A 21,611-nucleotide genomic window follows, 5' to 3' on the forward strand; every position below is an offset into this window, starting at 1 on the left:
TTAAATGCTTCATGCACATATACCAGCAGTATCAATGCTATTTTCATTGTACAAGAATGGGTCTCCAGAGAAAGTTTTTCACTGCATTTGCCATTTTTCTTTTGAAAGTCACTTACTACAGACTGTATAATAGTAAAAATGTTTGTCCAATCAAGTGTTAAAATCTAGAGATTACAACAAATTGCTATCTAACCAATCCGCATCCTTTTTTTCCAACACAATTTGCTTACAATGTGTAACATTCCAGATGAGTAATTGAACAAATTTACCTTTTTTATTCTGCATCTAATTATTCTGCTCTTCATGAGCACAAATATATACCCACTGTAACCCACCATTACCACTACTTGTGACACAACTACAATTACAGGAAAACATACTGCCATATATAATTTATTCATTTCGTTATTTAACTTGGATATCTATTTTAGAGCCACGGCTTTTCAATTGCCAGATTTTTTTTCTCGACATTGAATGATTCTCATATTTAGTGTTCAGTTCAGTTCAGGCTCCTTTAGAACAGAACAATGAAAGACATTATCATTTATGTATGCCACTAAGATGTCTTCACACTGAAGGTGCTATCTGTGAATGGGGAAAATAAGTTTGGAGTGTGTATGTACACTCAGAACTGCAAAAATTTAAATCCCCTTACCACTCAGCTACAGATATACAAACACACACGTTAAACACCTCCAATCTATCATATTACCCTGGTTAATGCTTCGGCCTCCCCAGGGTTTGTCCCCATGTGGCCAAAAAAGGTCTTCCCCAAAGTTTTAACTTTAGATATCAATTAATAGAAAGTGAAAATTAAGGGTGAGGGGGTAGATGGCGGTTTCTAGAGTAAATCTACATATGTTGTACACATGAAATATTTATTTTGTACTTTCCCTGAAACAAAATATTCCAAGTTAGTATGAACTGTCATGATTGACTTTGAATTTTGAGTCCATCAAGGCTAAAGTGACGTCTCTTGTATTTCGCCGTCACCAACTTCCCCAATTTGTGGATGAAAAATTAAAGAAAAATCCAGTGGAGGGGTGAGTAGGTTGGGGGTAAGAGGCAAGGAGGCGGTCGTACAGTAATGGTCTCGTTTGTTTACTTTGCTCTCCGTCCACCGACTTCAGGGTGCCGGTAATACTGGGCGGGGCCACTACTCATGCTAAGATAGAAATATTACGACCGTTTTGGCTGTGGTTGTACCTTCAAAATAAAGCCGTCACCCCGTCTTAAAACAGCAACCGCGCGTCATATGAAACTTTTATTTTGATAGTTTCTACCGGATAATGTGCGTGCGTAGGTATACAGATTGTGTTCATGAATGTCGAGCCACAACACCGCTGAATTTAGGGCAGCAACGGTAGCTAGCGCTACATGAATGTGTAGATAAAACATACGGAGTTGTGTAACTGATCACAAATGGATCCCAACCGGATAATCCAGGCTCTGAAGGGGACTATCGATCCTAATCTGAGGATCGCGGCAGAGGATGAACTCAATCAGGTGGGTGAAATAGTTTTTTTTTCATACGGGGGCACCGTGGAGCTTGTTGGCCCACAAATGATGCCAGTGTCGGAGGAGGGCAGGCCGTGTTTTGGTCGTGGGGCTCGCCTGTGGCCTGCTCGTTCTTCAGGCCAGGTTCGGGGGAGGGGTCTGTCAGGCCCGTGATCGCCTGCTCCCGGTCCCACCTACCGACTCCGGCATGCCGGGAACAATGGGAGTCAGGAGTGGAAAACCATCAGAACCGGCAAACTTTGTTCTCTTAGAATCGAAGCGTCTATTGCCCCCTCATATTCCATATCACTTCATTTGGGGTCTGCGTGGGGTTTCCCGCGGTAATTTGGATTTGTTTTAAATTTTGTTATCATTATTTGTTTATACATTTCTTTTAAAATTAGGGAATTTAAGCTTTCAGCATAAAATGTGGGTTAAATGCAATTTAAGATATCTATCATTTAATGATTGGGGATAAGTTGGATGATACCAGATGAAATCTGTTGTGTTTCAATTGTTGGAAATGTATGCTGATATATGAGGGTCCTTCTTTAATTAGTTCAAATAGAACTATAACCTTAAATGTATAGTATGGTATATAGCGGAGCTCTGATGGCACTCGTTTTTATTAAAGACAATGTATAGTGCTGGTGTAGCATCTGTAAAGGATCTTCCACTGATTTTTTTTTTTCACAGGATGAAGAAAAATAGCATATCTATTTAAGTTACTTCCATTTTTTCATTTTACTGAAGCGCTAAAAAAAAAGGGATCAACACAGTGAAAACAGAATGTGTTGTCATGCAAAACAAGGACAGGAAGCTACTTTTTAAGCCTTGCAGGATTTTGTAGATTCTGTAATTTCAAAACTTTGCAGCATATCAGTATAAAGATACTACTGAAATTGCGATTTGAACTCTTGCACATACTGTCTTCACAATAGCAGTACCAACGGTAACATTTTGAAATGGTTTTAAAGTTGACATCAGTTCATACACAAGCAGCTAAATTCTGTCACGCCCTTAACTGCCTTCACCTGAAAAATATTCGTTGAAATTACCTGGAAAATAAGTGACAGTATCAGAAATTATTTAGAAATAAGTGGGAAACAGGTAAGCACTTTTGTATCAAATATTCTTGTCATATTGACCAGGAAAGGATTTGAAAATAAGTAAGGAAACCTTGAAAAAATGCTGAAAATGAAATGAGAATTGATTATGCTTTGTCAACTTTATTTATGTGGACTTTCAATATAAAATTGGATTTAAACTTCTAATAACTTTCTCTAAACTTTCTCCCAGTTTTAATGTGCTAAGTATCTGTGATTTCACTACTTAAGTCTGCAAGTGTTTCTTATATGGCAAGTGAAATAAATGCCATGACCTGGGGAACAGTGTTATGGCAGTTTGCCTGATGGAGTCTGTTTTCTTGTTTTTCAGTCCTATAAGATTATCAACTTTGCCCCAACGCTGCTTCAGATCATTGTGTCAGAACAGGTGGAGTTTCCTGTTCGCCAGGCAGGTATGATGGTGTTTTATTCTGTTTCTGGATGGTATTCATGTGTAACTGTCCCTAAACGCTACCATTGTTCTGTATGTCCTGGTTGGGTCTTTTGATCCTTGTTAAGGTTTCAGTTATAATGTTAAGTCAAACTGAGGCTTTGAAACTGTGGTCGTCAGAAAAAAATAATGCAAACTCAAAATTCCAGATTTTATTCTATACAGACTGAGCTTTAATGATAAATGACCTGAAATACCCACTCTCCATTTTCAGAGATAAGAAGCTTTTTATACTTTACTATTGTATTATTTATACAGCTTCAGTTCATCTCCAATGCATTTGGTGTACTTTTTTCTGTTTGTGCACAAAAACCTTGAGAAGAAATGCAAAGACTATTTAAATGCAGAAAAATGTGTTTATACCTCAAAGAAATTTGTGATATTCAGAAAAAAAGTTGATCCTAAAATTGTCTTTGAATCTAGAAACACGAATCTGATCACTAGTGAAGACTTCACTCAATTAACTGATAATATGGGACAGAATTAGTGAGGGAATAATCCAAAGGAGCAACATTTTAATCTAGATTCCGATTCTAAGAAAATCTGGGTAAGGTGCATAAATCATTTGACTGTCAGCAAGCCTCGTCCATAAGTTTTATTATTTAAAAAGAAAATCAAAATGATGTCATAAATGAGTGTATGTGAGAGTGTTTCTTTGAGTGTTTCTTTGAGTCTTTGAGTGCAAGTTTTGGAGACAGAACAGGAGACCTCAGTCAAAACTGGCTGCTGGAGTCCACATGAAATCTGATTGGGATCCACTTTTCTTGCCAGGATAAAATGTGTTTCCCGGTTTTATCTGTCTGTTGAAAACAGGAATAGAATTTACATTACGCTTCTCAGAAACCCTTTCTCAATTTAATCTTACACACACATGAAAAAAACCCAGAGACTCTAGGAAAGCCCCTTTCAGCGAAAGACATGAATGCTTTATTACTGTTGTATTATTCAACTATCTGCAAGGACAATTGGCCTGGATGATACCCACTAAGTTCGGACATGAAATGACAGTAAACTCAAGAAACAAGATCAGCAAAATTCAAACAGAGACAAATTGACTCACACTGTAATTTTAACAGTCAGACAGTGTGAGCATCCTCTTCAGCTGATCAACAGGGACTTTTTATCAAGCCAATGAGAGAATTCATGTTTCCATGTTTTCACCAAGTTTCCACCAGTGTGTCCAAGTTTATTATACTAAAGTATGTGTGTACACATAATGAGGTGGCACATAGCCACCTCATTATACAAACAGTCCATCCATCCATCTTCCCCTGCTTATCCAGAGTTGGGTCACAAGGGCAGCAGCTGGAGCAGTGAAGCCCCGCCACATGGTCCAGCTCCTCTGGGGGAGCCAAAGGTGTTCCCAGGCCAGCCTGGAGACATAGTCTCTCCAGTGTGTCCTGGGTCTTCCCCGTGCTCTCTTCCCAGATGCACGCGCCTGGAATAGCTCCCCCAGGAGGCATCCAGGAGGCATCCTGACCAGATGCCCGAGCCACCCCATCTGACTCCTCTCTATGTGGAGGAGCAGTGGCTCTTCTCTGAGCTCCTCCCGGATGACCGAATGTCTCACCCTATTTCTAAGGGAGAGTCCGGCCACCTTGCAGACAAAAAACTAATTTCGGCCGCTTGTATCCACAACCTTGTTCTTTCGGTCACTACCCACAGCTCATGACCATAGGTGAAGGTGGGATTGAAAATAGACCGTTAAATTGAGAGCATCGCCTTTTGGCTCAGCTCCCCCTTCACCATGACAGACTGGCACAGAGTCAGTATCGCTGCAGATGTCGCACTGATCTACCTGTAGATCTCCCGCGCCATCCTCCCCTCTCTCGTGAATAAGACCCCGAGATACTTGAGCTCCTTCACTTGGGGCAGGACCTCTTCCCCGACCCGAAGTGGGCGTTCCACCTGTTTCTGATTGAGCACCATGGTCTCAGATATGGAGGTGCTGATCCTCATCCCGGCTGCTTCACACTCGGCTGCAAACCGTTCCAGTGAGAGCTGGAGATCATGGCCTGATGAAGCCTACAGAACCACATGATCTGCAAAAAGCAGAGACTCAATCATGTGGCCACCAAACCACATCCCCTCAATGCCCTGGCTGCACCTACAACCTCTGTCCATAAAAGTTATGAACAGAATCAGTGACAAAGGGCAGCCCTGGCGGAGTCCAACTCCCATGTGCAAACTCTCATGCCCCCCCGGCTCCGCTTCCTCATTGCAAGGTATTCCAACGGAGTTGAGGAAGTCTTGGAAGTATTCCTTACAAAAATCTATAATGTCTTGAGTTGAGGTCAGCAGCACCCCAATCCCACTTTCCACAGTGTTGATGGAGCACTGCTTCCACCTTCTGAGGCACTGGATGGTGGACCAGAATCTCCTTGACGCCCGCAGGACTTTCTCCATGGTCTCCGCGAACTCCTCCCACGCCCGAATTTCTGCCTCAGCAACCACCAAAGCGGCATGCTGCTTGGCCTGCTAGTACCTGTCAGTTGCCTGTGGAGTCCTACAGGCTCAGGGGACTGCCTGGCTCACACTGCACCTGGCCGCCTTGGCTCTTCCTGTGGGTGGTGAGCCCAGGGGAAGAGGGACCCTTACAGGGGCACAAAGCCCCCGACAACATAGCTCTCAGGATCACTGGGATGCGCAAACCCCTCCACCACAGTAAGGTAGCAACTCATGGAGGGGATTATTCAAACAGCATTTCTGGAAATTACTTTTGGCCAAAGGCATTGATTAATATTGCTACTTTATATCTTGATAATTTTAGCTTATTGCAAATTGTATTGAATTTGTAAGAAGGAAAAAAAGAAGACGGCGAAAGGTACTTACTATAATCATCCCATAGATAAGATTTCACTGACAAAAAGACGTTATTCAACATGAGAAATTCAGGATTTTGTGTTCAATTCAAACATCAGGAAGACATTCATTTAGTATCACAATGTCATGAATCAAGCAATAGTACGATGCCATTTTTGCAAAACAATAGCATCTTCAGCTGATCTATTGTACACCCTTTATCTGTATCAAATAAAAATTCATTTGATTTGGATGCCTCGTTACTAGCCCTCACTCTGAACCATGCAGACGGCCCAATAAATAGAATATTTTCAGCTCAATTTTCGCACAGTGGAGAGAAGTGAAGGTATATCTTGCAAATGTAATAAAACACAAGGTGTGGTACAAACATTGACTCACAGCTCTTAGAACTGCTGGATCATCAAATAACAGAGTGGTGACTGAAGTTGCTGTCAGCAATGGTCATTCTACCACTCTGAAAGTGAGACTGTCTGCTATCCGAAAGAGGGTGCTTTTTCACAAATCTGTTGTAGTGCTCAATACATAGTTTTAAGAATCCACTAATTATTCTCTCACTCAACAGCTGTGAAATGCTTAATGGTCATGTAAGTAGAGCAGAATAGTAAACAAAACACAGTTCCACAGAGAGAGGTGCAAATTCTGCCAAGCTTTATTTTAGTTGATGGTTATTCTTCGAATGTTAGGGGTGACTTGCACAATTGGATATGTTAGAGGTATTTATTCTGCCATGGTCGGGGTATATGGTCTGGGCAATATGTCAGTATTCGTTTCATATCATCTCTGTTTATTGAGATACTAAAAACAGTGGTTAAAGGGATCTTTTGCCACATAGCAGATCAGGTCCCTGGTTTGACTCTGAGGCAGCCTTTCTTTGTGGAGTTTGCAGTTTCACTCCCTGTCGGCATGCGTTTTCCCTGGGTTCTCCTGTTTCCACAGTCCCAAAACATGCTGTAGGTTCACTGGAGAGCCTAAATTGATCAGATGAATGAATGAGAGTAAATGGTTATACTGTATGTCCCTATATGTGGCCCTGTGACTGACTGCTGGCCAGTCCAGGGTTAACAACCTAAAAATTAAACTCATAAAGTGTCCTTAAAAGGCCTCAAGACCCTCCCTATTTGGAAGAATATACATAAAAAGCAAGAAATAATCATAACACCATAAGACTCTTAAGAAAGCAAGTTTTAGGAGATTCAAATGGGTTAATCATCACTTAAAATTGACAGTCATGAAACTGTTGCTTTTATTTGAATAGTTACAGTCAGAAGCAGAAGCTTTAAGCATTTCAATATTGGTGGAAACAAACTGCTCCTTAGTTACAAGTATATTTCGTCTCCCTGGATATTTGTATGGGTGTGTGTGTGTGTGTGTGTGTGTGTTTGTGTGTGTGTGGCTGGGTGTGCGTGTGTGTTTGCACTACCAGCTGCCATCTACCTGAAGAACATGGTGAGCCAGTATTGGCAGGACCGGGAGCCATCACTGGGCAAAGTTGTCTTCCCCTTCAACATCCATGAGAACGACCGACAGCAGATCCGTGACCACATTGTGGAAGGAATCATCCGTTGCCCAGAATCCATACGGTACACACACATACTCCTCCTCCCCCCCCCCCACCCCCCCCCCCCCCCCCCACACACACACACATACACACAGACAGCAAAACATACCTGCTCCTGTCCTTCAACTGAGTGAAATAAAGGCCGAACTGCACAAAGAAAGAGCCATCTTGGCAACTACCACTGGGAACTTTTCTTTAGAAATAGGAACCTTTTTAGCAGCTCAGTTTTTCCACCACAGTAACCAGGGTTCTAATTTGATTCGGATGAGTGATTTAACCCCTGATCATCCTGGCGGAGTACTTTCCAATGTGCAGCCATGGGCCAACCTTCATTTTTTTTTTTTTATTTTAGTTCAGTCTAACTCTTTACACATTCTACAGTCCAAACACATGCAGTGTGTAATTGGAAACCTCCTGCATCCTTCACTACATGACAGACGGAATAGACTATAGAAAAATTAATCTGCTTTGTACAGTACATTGATGGAAAGGGTTTATGAAGATGAGTATAATAAGTATACATTATTTTATTAATAATCTGACTTAATGATGATTTTGATTTATTTGAAATCAGTTGTAATTTTAATTTCTTTCTGATGTAAATTTAATCATTTTTTTAACTACCACTTCAGTTTTCAGCTAATTTCTTCCATTCTGGGTATGCATCCTTCCATCCATCTCCCCCCACTTATGTGGAGTTGGGTCACGGGGGCAGCAGCCGGAGCAGTGAGGCCCAGACCTTCCTCACCAGCTCCTCTGGGGGAACCCCAAGATGTTTCCAGGCCAGCCTGGAGACATAGTCTCTCCAGCGTGTCCTGAGTCTTCCCCGTGGTCTCCTCTCAGATGGACATGCCCGGAATAGTTCCCCCAGGAGGCGTCCAGAAGGCATCCTGACCAGGTGTCCGAGCCACCTCATCTGACTCCTCTCTATGCGGAGGAGCAGTGGTGACCAAACTTCTCCCCCTATCTCTAAGGGGGAGTTTGGCCACCTTGCGCAGGAAACTCATTTCGGCCGCTTGTACTTGCTATCGCGTTCTTTCGGTCACTATCCACAGCTCGTGACCATAGGTGAAAATAGACCGTTAAATTGAGAGCTTCGCCTTTTGGCTCAGCTCCCCCTTCACCATGACAGACTGGTACACAGTCCGCATCACTGTAGACGCCACACCACTCCACCTGTCGATCTGCCGCTCTTCCCTTCCCTCATTCATGAACGAGACCCCGAGATATTTGAACTCCTCCACTTAGGGCAGGACCGCTTCCCTGACCTAGAGTGGGCACTCCACCTGTTTCAGGGTGAGCACCATAATCTCGAATTTGGAAGTGCTGATTCTCATCCCAGCCGCTTCACACTCTGCTGCGAACCGTTCCAGCGAGAGCTGGAGATCATGACCTGATGAAGGCAACAGAACCACATGATCTGCAAAAAGCAGAGACTCAATCCTGCGGCCACCAAACTGGATCCCCTCAATGCTCTGGCTGCACCTAGAGCTTCTGTCCATAAAAGTTATGAACAGAATCGGTGACAAAGGGCAGCCCTGGCAAAGTCCAACTCTCACCGGAAACGTGTCCAACTTACAACTGGCAATGCAGACCGAGCTCCAACACAATCATCCAGGGACTGAACAGCCGATTTAATGGAGTTGGGTACTCCATAGTCCCAGAGCACCCCCCACAGGATTGCCCGCGCGACACAGTCGAAAGTCTTCTCCAGATCCACAAAACACATGTAGACTGGTTCGGCAAACTCCCAAGTCCCCTCTAGGACCCTGCCAAGAGTATAGAGCTGGTCTACTGTTCCATGAGCAGGACGAAAACCACACTGCTCTTTAATAACCCAGTGGACCCTCTTCTCTTGGACTGCTGAATAGATCTTAGCTGAGGCTGAGGAGTGTGATCCCCCTGTAGTTGGAGCAGAACCCTCTGAGCCCCCTTTTTAAAAAGGGGGATCACCACATCGGTCTGCCAGTCCAGCGGCACTGTCCCCAACATCCATGCAATGTCGCAGAGGGGTGTCAGCCAGGACAGCCCTACAGCATCCAGAGTCTCTGAAGCCTGACGGTTCCTGTCAACTGCCTCTGGAGCCCCACATATCAGCCCCACATAGCCCTACTTCTTCAATTTGACGGCATCCCTCACCGCTGAAGTCCATCAGCAGGTTCGAGGGTTGCCACCCTGACAAATTGCCATGGTTCCCCGCTCTGGCTACCGCCTGGCTCACACTGCACCTGACCCTATTGGCCCTTCTTGTGAGTGGTGAGCCCTGGGGAAGAGGGACCCATTTCGTGCCTTCAGGCCGTGCCCGGCCAAGCCCCTTGGTGGTAGCCCACCAGGCGCTCGCCACTGTGCCCCGCCCCCGGGCCTGGCTTCAGTCTAAGGCAGCTAGTGACCCAGGTCCAGGCAAGGGAAAACTGTGTAAAAATGATTGTCTTTTGTCTGGTTCCTCGGTAGGAGTCCTACCGAGCTTTTCTAGCCAGCTGACTGGTACCGGCAGGCCAAGCAGCACACTGCTGTAGTGGTTGCAGAGGCAAAAATTCAGGCATTGGAGGAGTTTGGTGAGGTCATGGAGAACTACCTCAGGAAGGCTCCAAGGAGATTCTGGTCCACCATCCGGTGGCTTGTGGGGGGGAAGTGTTACGGCATCAACACTGTGTACAATGGGGATGGCAGGCTGCTGCCCTCAACTTGAGATATTGTGGATTGGTGGAAGGAATACTCCAAAGGCCTCCTTAAGACCAGCGATTTGTCTTCCAATTAGGATGCAGAATCGTGGGACTTTTGGGGTGGACTGTCCTATTTTTGTGGATGTAGTTGTCATTGAACCTCGGATCCAGGAGTAGCAGTGTGGTTTTTGTCTTAGCTGTGGAACAGGGGACCAGCTCTATACCCTTGGCCAGGGCCTTGAGGGCGCATGGGAGATTGCACAACCAGTCTACATGAGTTATTTGGACCCAGGGAAGACATTCGGCCATGCTCCATTGGGAATTCTGTGGGGGGGAGGGGGGTTACTCCAGTAATATGGGGGTACTGGACCCTGTGAAACGGGTTTGTTCGGTCCTTGTATGATTGGTTTCCGATTATGGTCCCCATTGCAGCCTATTGGACTCTTTGGGCTGCCCTTTGTTACAGATTCTGTTCTTAAATTTTATGGACAGAGTTTCTAGGCATAGCCAGGGTATTGAGAGGATCGGGTTTGGTGGCCTCAGGAATGGATCTTTGCTTTTTGCAGATGATGTGTTTCTGTTTGCTTCATCTGACCATGATTTCCAGTTCGGACTGGAATCGTTTGCAGCCGAATGTGAAGTGGACGATGAGGATCAGCACATCAAAATCCGAGACCATGGTTCTCTGCCAGAAACAGGTGAAGTCGTGCGTCAAGTGGAGAAGTTCTCCACCCAAGGCAGAAGTATCTCAGGATCATGAATTCATGAGTGAGGGATGTATTGGGAGCTTGACAGGCAGATTGGTGTGGTTTCAGCAGTATTGCAGACTCTGCGCTGGTCTGTCTTGCTTAAGAAGGATCTGAGCCAAAAGTTGAAGCTCGCCTATGGTCACGAGCTGTGGGTTGTGACCAAAGGAACAAGGTCGCAGATTCCAAGCGACTGAAATGAGTGATTCCAAGCTACTTTCTCTACACGGTGTCCAGGCTCTCGCTTCATGATAGGGGAAGGGGTTCAGCCATCTGGGAGGGGCGTAGAGTAGAGTCACTGCTCCTCCATGTGGAGAGGAGCCAGATGAGACGGCTCGGACATCTGGTCAGGATATTTCCCGGTTGCTGCCTGGTGAGGCAATCTGGCCATGAGGAGGCCCCAGGGAAGACGCAGGACACACTGGCGTGACTATGTCTCTAGGTTGGCCTGGGGAATGCCATAGGGTCCCCCAAGAAGAGATAGTGAGGTCGCTGCTCCAGCAACCCGACACCAGCTAAGCGGTAGAAAATGGATGAATGGATAGATAATGTCAATGTTGATTAATCAAGCTTTTGCTCCGCAGCACCCAGTTGACTATGTGCCTGCGAGCTATCATCAAGCATGACTTTCCTGGCCGCTGGACCGCCATTGTGGACAAGATCGGCATGTACCTGCAATCGCAGAACAGTGGCAGCTGGTATGGCAGCCTGCTGGCACTTTACCAGCTTGTCAAGACCTATGAGTTAGTAACCTCTTTATTCTTTTACTTTACATTTTTAATTTTTACTTAAAGCTTTGTCCTGTTTGGCTTGTTTCCTGCTTTCGTGTCTAATTTGTGTACAGGTCAGTCATTGGAACAAATTGTCACCTTGGTGTTGCGATGACATTCCAACCAGCAACATAGTTAGTTTTGGATTTTATTAAGTAATTTACAGGTGTCAAAAATTGGAGATTAGAAAATGTCATTGCTGTAATGAATTGCGTTTGTATTTTAAGCAGCCAATTATTTTAGTGCCCAATCCAAAGAAGTCTCAAATCTGCTTCTTCTTTTCCAAGAGTTTTGATGAGAAAACCTTCCTAAAGGATGGTTTGTGTCCCTGTTAATTGATTCTAAAATTACATCTTTCTCTCTGTCAAGGTCAAATTATATCCCTTTCACATTAACGTGAGCCTTTCTGGTAGTAATCTGGCAGAGGCTACATTTGCATTTTTCTGATCTTATATTAACATCTTCCTGACATAAAATTGTCATCTTCCTTATGTTACATCAAGAGTCAAATTGATGTCCCGGCCATCTTGTCGGAACAGAATTAACTATTATCGCGATTGTGAATAAGCTCGATGATGACAACATAATGCATGATACATTATAGAGACTTGATGCTTCTAATATATTTTGTTGACAGATACTATTGCTTTTGTGTGTACACATTCAGGTACAGGAAAGCAGATGAGAGGGAGCCGTTGCTCGCTGCCATGCAGATCTTTCTACCCAGGATACAGCAGCTTATTAGCCAGCTGCTGCCAGATGCCACTATCTTCTCTGTCCTCATACAGAAACAGATTCTGAAGATCTTCCATGCTCTTGTACAGGTGTGTGTGTGTGTGCGTGCGTGCATGTGTGTAAATGAGTACATTAACATGAGTCAACACACTACGAATCAGTAGAGGCAACAAAGTCCAAAAAGTGTAATGTGCCTAATAACCTGTACAGAGGAGGCTTGTCCTTTAACCAGTGTTAATCCAAAATATGCTAATTATCCAAATGTATCAATAGTTTTTGGTTATGATAACAGCAGAGTTTCTATTTTCTCTACAGTTAAAAACTTTTTTTGAAACAAATCAATCTACAATTTGTTGAAACTTTTTAATTTTTTTTAACGGGTTTTTATAATATTTGGTTTTGAGCAACCTTTCCAATTTATCAGTTTTGAATGTTAAGTGGGATTTTATTAGGGTAAAAAATTCACACCAAATGGTAATTGTTTGAAATCATTGCACTATTCAATTATTCATAATAATGAATCATTCATATGATTAAATCATAATGATTTAAAACATTTTTTTGTGATGTGATAAACCACTGATCAGGCCCGACAATCCCAAAGTGAACCTGATTTTAATTATGTAATTTCAAACTGCTTTATTACAAAACCGATATGTATCAGGTTCAAAGGTTATTCATTCTGATTTTTTGCTTGTTTCTGCTTGTTCTGCTTGGTTGCAATATTAGTGATGGTCCTAATGATGATTCATCGTATCATATTCTTCCTCAGTACTCACTGCCCCTCCAACTGATCAACAATACTGTGATGACACAGTGGATGGAAATTCTCCGTGCCATAATGGACCGGGACATCCCTGCTGTAAGATAGGCTTGCGTGCACGAGCACACACACACACACACGCACATACACAAACACATGTAAGGTATGTGTATGGACAAGTTCGAGTTGATTTTAAACACTCCTTCTGTCTATGCGATTTCAGATTTTCTCAGATTAAATTTCAAACTTTTTCCCAGAGTTTTTGCAAAAAAAAGTGTGTGTGTGTGTGTGTGTGTGTGTGTGTGTGTGTGTGTGTGTGTGTGTGTGTGTGTGTGTGTGTGTGTGTGTGTGTGTGTGTGTGTGTGTGTGTGTGTGTGTGTGTGCGCTCGCACATAACCATGCTTTGTAGGAAACACTTGAAGTGGACGAGGATGACCGCCCTGAGCTGGCCTGGTGGAAGTGTAAAAAGTGGGCATTACGAATCATTACCAGACTGTTTGAACGGTGAGTTTGAGATGCTATGAGATGCTACTGTGTGGACTCAAGCCCATACATTTGAAATCAATCGTTATTTCCTTTCCAAGTGGTAATATAGAAAGTATATTCTTAGAGGCAGAAAAATCTTACCTGAAGTGTCTCTGTAAAGAATGTACTCATCCCATTGTTGTTTTACTAAACATGAGTTACATATGGGAAGGTTACTTGTACTTACTCTTTTTCTATGCTGATGGTTCAGTCTTTAGTGAAAGCGTATGAACAGTAAAGACTGCCTCGTTGAAGAGCTCCAAACATTACCTGGTGCTAATTTGAAAAACTAAACTGACTTCTTCACAAAATGCAACAAAGCAGGCAAAAGGCTTCTCCCATGCTCCTGATTCGATTGACAGGTATGGAAGCCCCGGCAATGTGACAAAGGAGTACTTTGAGTTCGCCGACTTTTTTGTGAAGACGTACGCTGTGGGCATACAGCAAGTAAGCGGCTTCTACCTCTTAAGATGTTTGTTTAGCATGCTGCTTGGCTTTTAATAGTTGTGCTTTTGCTGTGTGCGTGTGCGTGTGTGTGCGTGCGTGCGTGTGTGTGTTCCCCCATGCCTGGTTGCATGTGTATTTGGTGCTGAATATGCAGGTTCTGCTAAAGGTGGTGGACCAGCACCGACAGAAGCAGTATGTGACCCCTCGCGTCCTGCAGCAGTGCCTGAACTACTTTAACCATGGCCTATCACACTCACTGACCTGGAAACAGATGAAGCCACATATGCAGGTCTTTTCCGTCTTTCATCAATCATATCATCAAGCAGTTTATGTATTGACTTTGTATCTCACGAACATTGGGATAGGTCAAGAAAACAATATTCTTTTTAAAAATAGCTTAAGATATTACAATAAAATTAATGACAAGGTTAAACCCCTCCTCTGCACCAATTTATTAGTAATTATTGTAAATGTAAATTACATTAACTGAAATTTATATTGTCCCCATCAACTTTATTTATTTGTTTTAAAACTTACAGGAAAATATAATTCACTGTGTAAATGTGTAAGAATTCAACAAATCATATCAGTGTCACAAGATGTTTACTTTCAGAATTTTGATAAAATCTTCATAGAATCATCTTAATGATTGGCAAATTTTGATTTTAATGATTGTTTAAAAATAATTCTAAAGGAAAATCCTTTGTTGTGAATTTAGCTAAAACTTGCGAAAAATTAGATTTGCAATTATCTAATTAGCAAGATTAATAATAAAATCACAATTCAATCCACAAATCTGTAGAAAATGGCATGAACAGTCAGCAAAATAAAGCAAACTTAGATAGAAGTTCTTGCACTTTTGCAGTGCTAAAACAAAATTACAAAAGACAAACAGATGCATTTAGGCTCTACAGACAGCTCTGATTAATTCACGACATTCAGATCCTTCATAAACTTCTTGAAGTATTCTGAGTCAGGGTTTAGGGTGAGAGGGGAAAACACTGAGGTGCCCTGAAACCCTGAAACGAGGGTATTTTCTACTTTAACCCTATTTATAGTCATTAGAAAAAAGTGCCGATAGAAAAGATTCCCAACATCACATTCATTTAAAGGATTTCCATTTACCCCAACAGCAACTTTGTAACTACATTGTCATTATAGTGTTTCGTAGTTTATTAGGACCTCTGTCTCTTCCAGGCTTTATGTCAGGAGGTGATCTTCCCTCTCATGTGCTACAAAGAGGAAGATGAGAAGCTGTGGCTGGAGGATCCATACGAGTACATTCGCATGAAGTTCAGTGAGTGTCACACCAAGTATATCATACTTATTGGTGAAATATGATGTTGCATATCATATTTTGATATGCAAATATCAAATTTATTAGTGTCAACCTTTGACAAATATATTGCTGTCAGTGTTACCGCTGGACACCAGCAGTGTAATGACATCGATATTTGGTTGAATATACTGTAAGTTGTGCTGTCAGTGTCAGAATATCTAATGCATTTGATATATTTGCAGTTTGTGACAACCGTTGATGTGATATTTTCTCTTTCAGTTATGCTGCAGTCTCAATAAAATCAAAGACGACTGCACTACATAATATTATTTAATATTTATTTGCTTGAAGACTAAAGATGGATTTTAAAGTGATAAAAATGTTTTTTTTTTTCATCCTCACATTGTCATTCTCTTATTCATTGCTATTAAACGGTTCCCAAGTAGCGGTTCCCAAATAATATTGTTTGCAAATAAATAATCACAGTTGAACTCTTTGTAAATTACTGTTTAGTAACAATGCAGTGCACAGTGCAAAATAAGTAACAGATGATTTGTTAATGACTTGTAAAATATATATATATATAAATGTTTCACAAATTTCCTGAAACCTGCAAGAGATTGCTTGACAAATAACCAGATTTTTTTCATTAACTGTATACAAATTTGTCTAAAATTGTCTGGAAATCTGCCAAAAAATAATCCTAGATAGGAACACAATTGCCTACATATCTGCAAGAAATTTCTCAAAAATCACTAAAGATTTAGTCACTGTTAGTTCCCACTCTTTTACCTTTAATTAGATTATGCATAAAATCAATCAAATATTTCAGTTTTGTAGACAATATGAGAGTGACAGATGCCAATGAATACAGCAGCTGATCTGTTTCAACACAAAATACAGAAGCTGCCTTTTGGCCTATGTTGCTCCCTAATCATAGTACCTTGTCAGGCAAATACAATTGCCATGTTATTGGCTAAAAAATGAACGGAAGATGAATATCAGATGAAAATATGTTATAGAAAAATCAGTTAACAATATACGGTTTCCTTCCTCAACAGGAGGAAATCAATCCCCAGCATGTTCAGCCTGTGCAGTTGCTATTACCACTTTTCTTTTTCAGATTCCACAGTGCTAGGCTGTGTCATGTGCTACTCTGGGTTGGTCCTACAGTGACTTCCCAGGAGTTCAGCACTTGAGTTTTCTTGTGAAATATGAAACATCATAACCAGAACAAACTTTGTAGTTGTTCTTGCCACTTGGAGAAAGCAGAATAAATGTCTCTGTTCTCGCAGTGTAGTTGGGGTAATCTGTCAATGATGTTGCTGTTGCGTGTCTGTTCCAGATCTCTACGACGATCATGCGCTACCTGCCACGGCTGCCCAGAGCCTTCTGTGTAAAGCTGCTCGCAAGAGGAAGGAGGCAAGTGTGCTTAGTCACCAAATTGTTTCTTAAAAATGCATCAGATACTTCACACTCTCCTCACAAAGGACAAAAACACTAAACACCCACTGAAATCTGGCCTCTGTCGTCAGGGTTAAACCAGGGTCAGTTGAAACCAAAAGTTCAAAGGGGACTCTGTATTTGATCCAGCCTTCAGCCTTGGAGGTCTGCAAACAATGCATACTAACTAGATGCTAGCATCCTTCAGAAGATACCAGCAGGCATTGGCTTCTTTTTGTTTCAACCTCAAAGTGTGGTCATGATTTTTAAAACAAAAATAGAAATTAGTTGTAATCATATGCATGTCATATCACTGTAATATATATGTAATATGTACTATTTAGTAAAAAACAAAACAAAATTATTTCAATTAAAGTCAAGTATAATCAGTCAAGTAAAACATCTGAAACTGGATACCACAGTTTGCCACAGTTTGCTCAATGCGATTGCGTTTAAAAATGTGTAAAACAACTTTATTTTGTCTCTTTCCTTCCCTTAGGTGCTTCCTCAGATGATGGAGTTCTGCCATCAGATACTAATGGACCCCTCTGCTGACCCCTGTAGGAAAGATGGGGCATTGCACTGCATTGGTGCTCTGGCCGAGCTCTTGCTGAAGGTAGGATGGCTCAGCTACGTGTGAGAGAATTTCTTTGTGTAGACAAAAAGACTCCCTCAAATTATGGTGTCATTGTCAACTTTTGCCTACACTGCTGTGGTGTCTCTTTACAAAGAAGCGGATGTACAGGGAACAAATGGAGCTGATGCTGCAAAACTACGTCTTCCCATTGCTCAACTCTCCTCTAGGATACCTGAGAGCAAGAGTAAGTGAAGCCTGGAGTACAACATTCTGTGATCACATATCTACGACAACCTCTTACTATTGATTTGCTAGTCAATGTGCAGTGCTAATTAATATTTGAAAAACTGCATTTGTGCCACTATTGTGTTAGATTTTAGTTCTGTGTAACCAAAGCATTTACCGTATTACTTGAAATTTCAAAAGCCAACTTCTTTTTGACTTAATATATTTTATGCACCCCTTTTCCTGGGATTTACAGAGAGAAAAGACAAAAAAAAGACAAGCGGTGCAATAACAAGTACAATAATTTTGTTGGTGTCTAAGTTATTAACTGGATCTATCGTTAAAAGGATGTTTGAAAATCTTCCAAGGTTCTCTTTACTGGGCTAAAAATGAACACAACATATACAATTTACCATAATTTTTTAATGTCAGTCATTTTAACTGTTTAACTGGCCATTTTAACTGGCCATTTGAACAATGATATAAGATAATCAAGCAGAATGATGGGGAAAGTACAAGGATTTTCAAAAGATATATATTTGTTTATTTATTCTCATTTATCATTTTTTAGTAGTGGTGTATCTAAAGTTTCTAGTGATTACATCCAGATAATTGCTTTATGCTTGTATTTAAAGTGTGCAGTTATGCGCCATAGGTTTTTTTTTTTATTATGAAATAAACCAAACAAATGACAATGTTGTAGATTCCCGACAGAACTGGGAGCAGCAAACCTGTCAGGAGATAATGTATACGGTAGCGCAGCGGTCAGTGCTCGTGCTTCACAGTTAGAAGCTGACTTCACATCTTCTCCCTGACGGGCTCTGTGTGGAGTTGGCATGTTCTCCCCGTGTCTGCATAGGTTTCCTCCGGGTACTCCGGTTTCCCCTACCACTAAAAACATGTACAATAGGTCAGGACGAATGAGAGTGTGTTTCTGAGCGCAAATGTGGGACTACGGTGCAAATTAGCCCATTGCTACAATCCGGAATAGGGTGTTTACAGACATGTCTCATGTGTGTTCATTAACATGCACTGTCCCAAATAAATAAATCAAAGGCAGTGACATGTCAGTGTTCAACTCCTATCTTTGCCAGTCGTGCTGGGTGCTCCACTGCTTCAGCCCGCTCCGCTTCCATGACGAGCTGGTGCTCAGGAATGCAGTAGAGTTGGTCAAGCAGGATCTGGTGGATGACAAAGAGATGCCAGTCAAAGTGGAGGCAGCCATTGCTCTGCAGACGCTGGTCAGCAACCAGGAACAAGGTCTGTGAAAGAACTGTGCTTGTACTGAGCTTTGAAAAAGATGGCTGGTGATTCATCTCATGGAAGGAAAAAATGAACGCACAAATTCAAGTCAATATTATATTAAATTAATGCAATAAACATCATTATATTACATTTTTAGAACAGCCTTACAATGTATTTTAACACATTTCTCACATCTGTTTTGATATTTATCACTTCCATTGGAAGACGTCTCCATAGAATGATGCTGAGCACATCAGGGAACTATTAGTGAACACCTGAACAAACAGGTGCAGGGTTTAAGTGGGCTTAAGTGGTGGTGGTGGTGGTTTGCACTGTCTTTGCACTGTCATGGTTTACATTTGTTTTTGAAGCCCAGCCTGTGGGTGTTTTTTTTTTGAGTCTTATTCACTGTTCCAAAATACGTTAAGAAGAATTTATAAATATGTAATGCCTATTTTTTTGTCTATGTGTGTAGCCAAGCTGTACATCAGGCCGTACATCCGCCCCGTCATGCAGGAGCTGCTTCATGTGGTTAAGGAGACGGAGAACGATGACCTGACAAATGTCATTCAGAAGATGATCTGCGAGTACAATCAGGAGGTGGCTGCCATTGCTGTGGACATGACGCAGAACCTGGTGGGACATTTGACCATGCCAAATAATTCAAAGGTTGATGTTCTGTCACCAAAGTGTTTAAGCAAGCTTGTGTTTGGCTCTTTGTGCAGGCGGAGATTTTCACCAGGGTCCTTCAGAGCGAGGAATATGAAGAGAATGAGGACAAGACAGTAATGGCCCTGGGCATCCTAAGTACCATTGACACCATCCTCACTGTCATGGAGGACCACAAGGAGGTTACACATGTGCACACAAACATACCCACACATATACACACGAGCAGAAACAGACATAGTTTTATTTACCTCAGAAAAAATGAATAAATCATTGCAAAAAATACTTCTACATAACAAGAAAATAAACAGAACACAATAAGTTGTGGTTACTGAAATGAGATTAATTTGAAACAAGGCCCAAATGTACCCAGAGTAACTGTTTGGCAGTGTACGCGCAAATATACACACAAACACAAATACAAGCTGAGAGAATCCAATGCACTTCAAATTTACAGGTAAAGGTTTGCCAGTGTTGTGATAAAATGGCAGGCAATAGGAAAGTGATGTTCTTCTTAAAAAGTAGATTTATTTAAAATAAAATAAAAATGACAAGAAAAGTATTTTCCTCTTGGTTAGTATAAGTAATATTGATTTTTTTTTCTTTAATTGAATGTTGTCATAAACTGACTATCGTTTAACAGTTCGAAAGTCGAAGCCAGAATCCAGTTTTATAACCTCTGTTTTGCAACACAATTGGAAACACATACATACATACATACATACATACATACATACATACACTTTAACACAATATTTCCTCTGCTCTATGCCTAGATCACTCAGCAACTGGAAGGCATCTGTTTGCAGGTGATTGGCCTGGTCTTGCAGAAGCCCATCATAGGTATGGCAGGTGTGTGTGCTTGGTGTGTTTTTTTTTCCTCCACCTACACACGTTTGTTCAGATCCCTGCTCTTTCAAATTTTTGCCAACATGAGTTGATTAATCTTGCATTGGGGTTTCACTTTATGTTCCTAGCCTGGACAGCAGTTGACAGGGAAGGTCTTTACAGAAGTACAACAGGGCTGCAGTTTGCAATATTATATATTTAATTACCTGCATCTGCAGGTTACATTTTAATAGCAAAAATATCGAGTAAGGATGAATGGGTTGCCATGGAATTTCAGTATATATTCTTTGCCTCCCACAATATCATTGATATCAATGGTCTCCCGGACTTCATGGTTTTCATTTAATAAAACCCTATCAGCCTCTGGGAAGTGTTTATATTGAGTTCACTCATCAAGATTTTATGATAAAACACACAGTAAAGAAGAACATTAATAGAATAGAAACTCTTTGTTGTAGTTTGGCAGGATGATTTTTATTCTGAATCACAGGCTACTTAACAATGAATCCAGAAGCTCCCTTCTGTTAAAAGTGTGTAGAAATGCATTGTGAATCTGTCTCAACTGATGAGGTTCATGCAACTGCATGCATGCATGTGTGTGTTGGTATTCGTGGTAACTGGAGTGGTCTGTCTTCTGGACCTTTGGATTTTGTCACCTAGCCAATGACCAATGAAAGCAGCAGGGAAAATACTCATGGGGGCCGACACTGATAAGGAGGGTCACCCACACATCCACACGTACACATGAGGCAATAAAGTTCTCCAAAGGCCTCATGAAACACTTATCAGCAGTGTTACTGGATGCTCATGGAGGCATAATAGTCATGCTTCTTCTATTATAAGATTTTAACAAGCAAGAAACTTTTATTAAAACTTATAACATGGTCATGAACATAACGTACACATAACAGTTTCTTGCAGTGGTTGCAAAATGCATCATTTAACGTCTTTATTCTTATTCTCATCTTATTCTTACTACTGTGTATTTTTAATGCTTACCATCTTAAGGTATAACAATTTGCATGATGCTCAATATGCATTATTAATCAAAATTATCATGACTTAATGTTTTTCTGATCTGTATAAAGCATTACCCTTTTGGTTTTCAATTTATTTTATTTACATAAAATACTGTTAATGTTAAAAATAGTTGCAATATCAGGTAGTGGAGAAAAATGTTCATATCAAACAGCAGCAGTTTTCCCACTCCTCTGTCAAAACAAAACATTGTTTTTCTACA

The 21,611-nt window shown here is 41.5% G+C and overlaps 1 protein-coding gene across 2 annotated transcripts in view; it reads left to right on the forward strand.

The window, feature by feature from the left end:
• The first annotated feature begins 1,314 nt into the window (after positions 1-1,314).
• The window catches only part of ipo8 (importin 8), a 30,240-nt gene continuing 9,943 nt past the window's right edge, over positions 1,315-21,611 (forward strand). The window contains exons 1-17 of one of the 2 annotated variants that reach the window (XM_086146695.1): positions 1,315-1,506; positions 2,935-3,016; positions 7,301-7,457; positions 11,429-11,587; positions 12,282-12,438; positions 13,122-13,211; positions 13,522-13,616; positions 14,000-14,084; positions 14,239-14,373; positions 15,282-15,381; positions 16,709-16,785; positions 17,306-17,422; positions 17,538-17,627; positions 18,703-18,868; positions 19,329-19,489; positions 19,579-19,704; positions 20,299-20,374. In XM_086146695.1, coding sequence (XP_086002821.1) covers positions 1,423-1,506; positions 2,935-3,016; positions 7,301-7,457; positions 11,429-11,587; positions 12,282-12,438; positions 13,122-13,211; positions 13,522-13,616; positions 14,000-14,084; positions 14,239-14,373; positions 15,282-15,381; positions 16,709-16,785; positions 17,306-17,422; positions 17,538-17,627; positions 18,703-18,868; positions 19,329-19,489; positions 19,579-19,704; positions 20,299-20,374 — 1,957 coding nt within the window. In that variant the 5' untranslated portion in view covers positions 1,315-1,422. The remainder of the gene's footprint in view (positions 1,507-2,934; positions 3,017-7,300; positions 7,458-11,428; positions 11,588-12,281; positions 12,439-13,121; positions 13,212-13,521; positions 13,617-13,999; positions 14,085-14,238; positions 14,374-15,281; positions 15,382-16,708; positions 16,786-17,305; positions 17,423-17,537; positions 17,628-18,702; positions 18,869-19,328; positions 19,490-19,578; positions 19,705-20,298; positions 20,375-21,611) is intronic. The other variant, XM_086146696.1, reaches the window with a different exon arrangement.

This window comes from Fistularia commersonii, chromosome 5 (assembly GCF_037954325.1).
Source record: "Fistularia commersonii isolate RoL2024-O1a breed Wild chromosome 5, RoL_Fcom_v1.0, whole genome shotgun sequence".
In the NCBI taxonomy this organism is placed as follows: domain Eukaryota; kingdom Metazoa; phylum Chordata; class Actinopteri; order Syngnathiformes; family Fistulariidae; genus Fistularia; species Fistularia commersonii.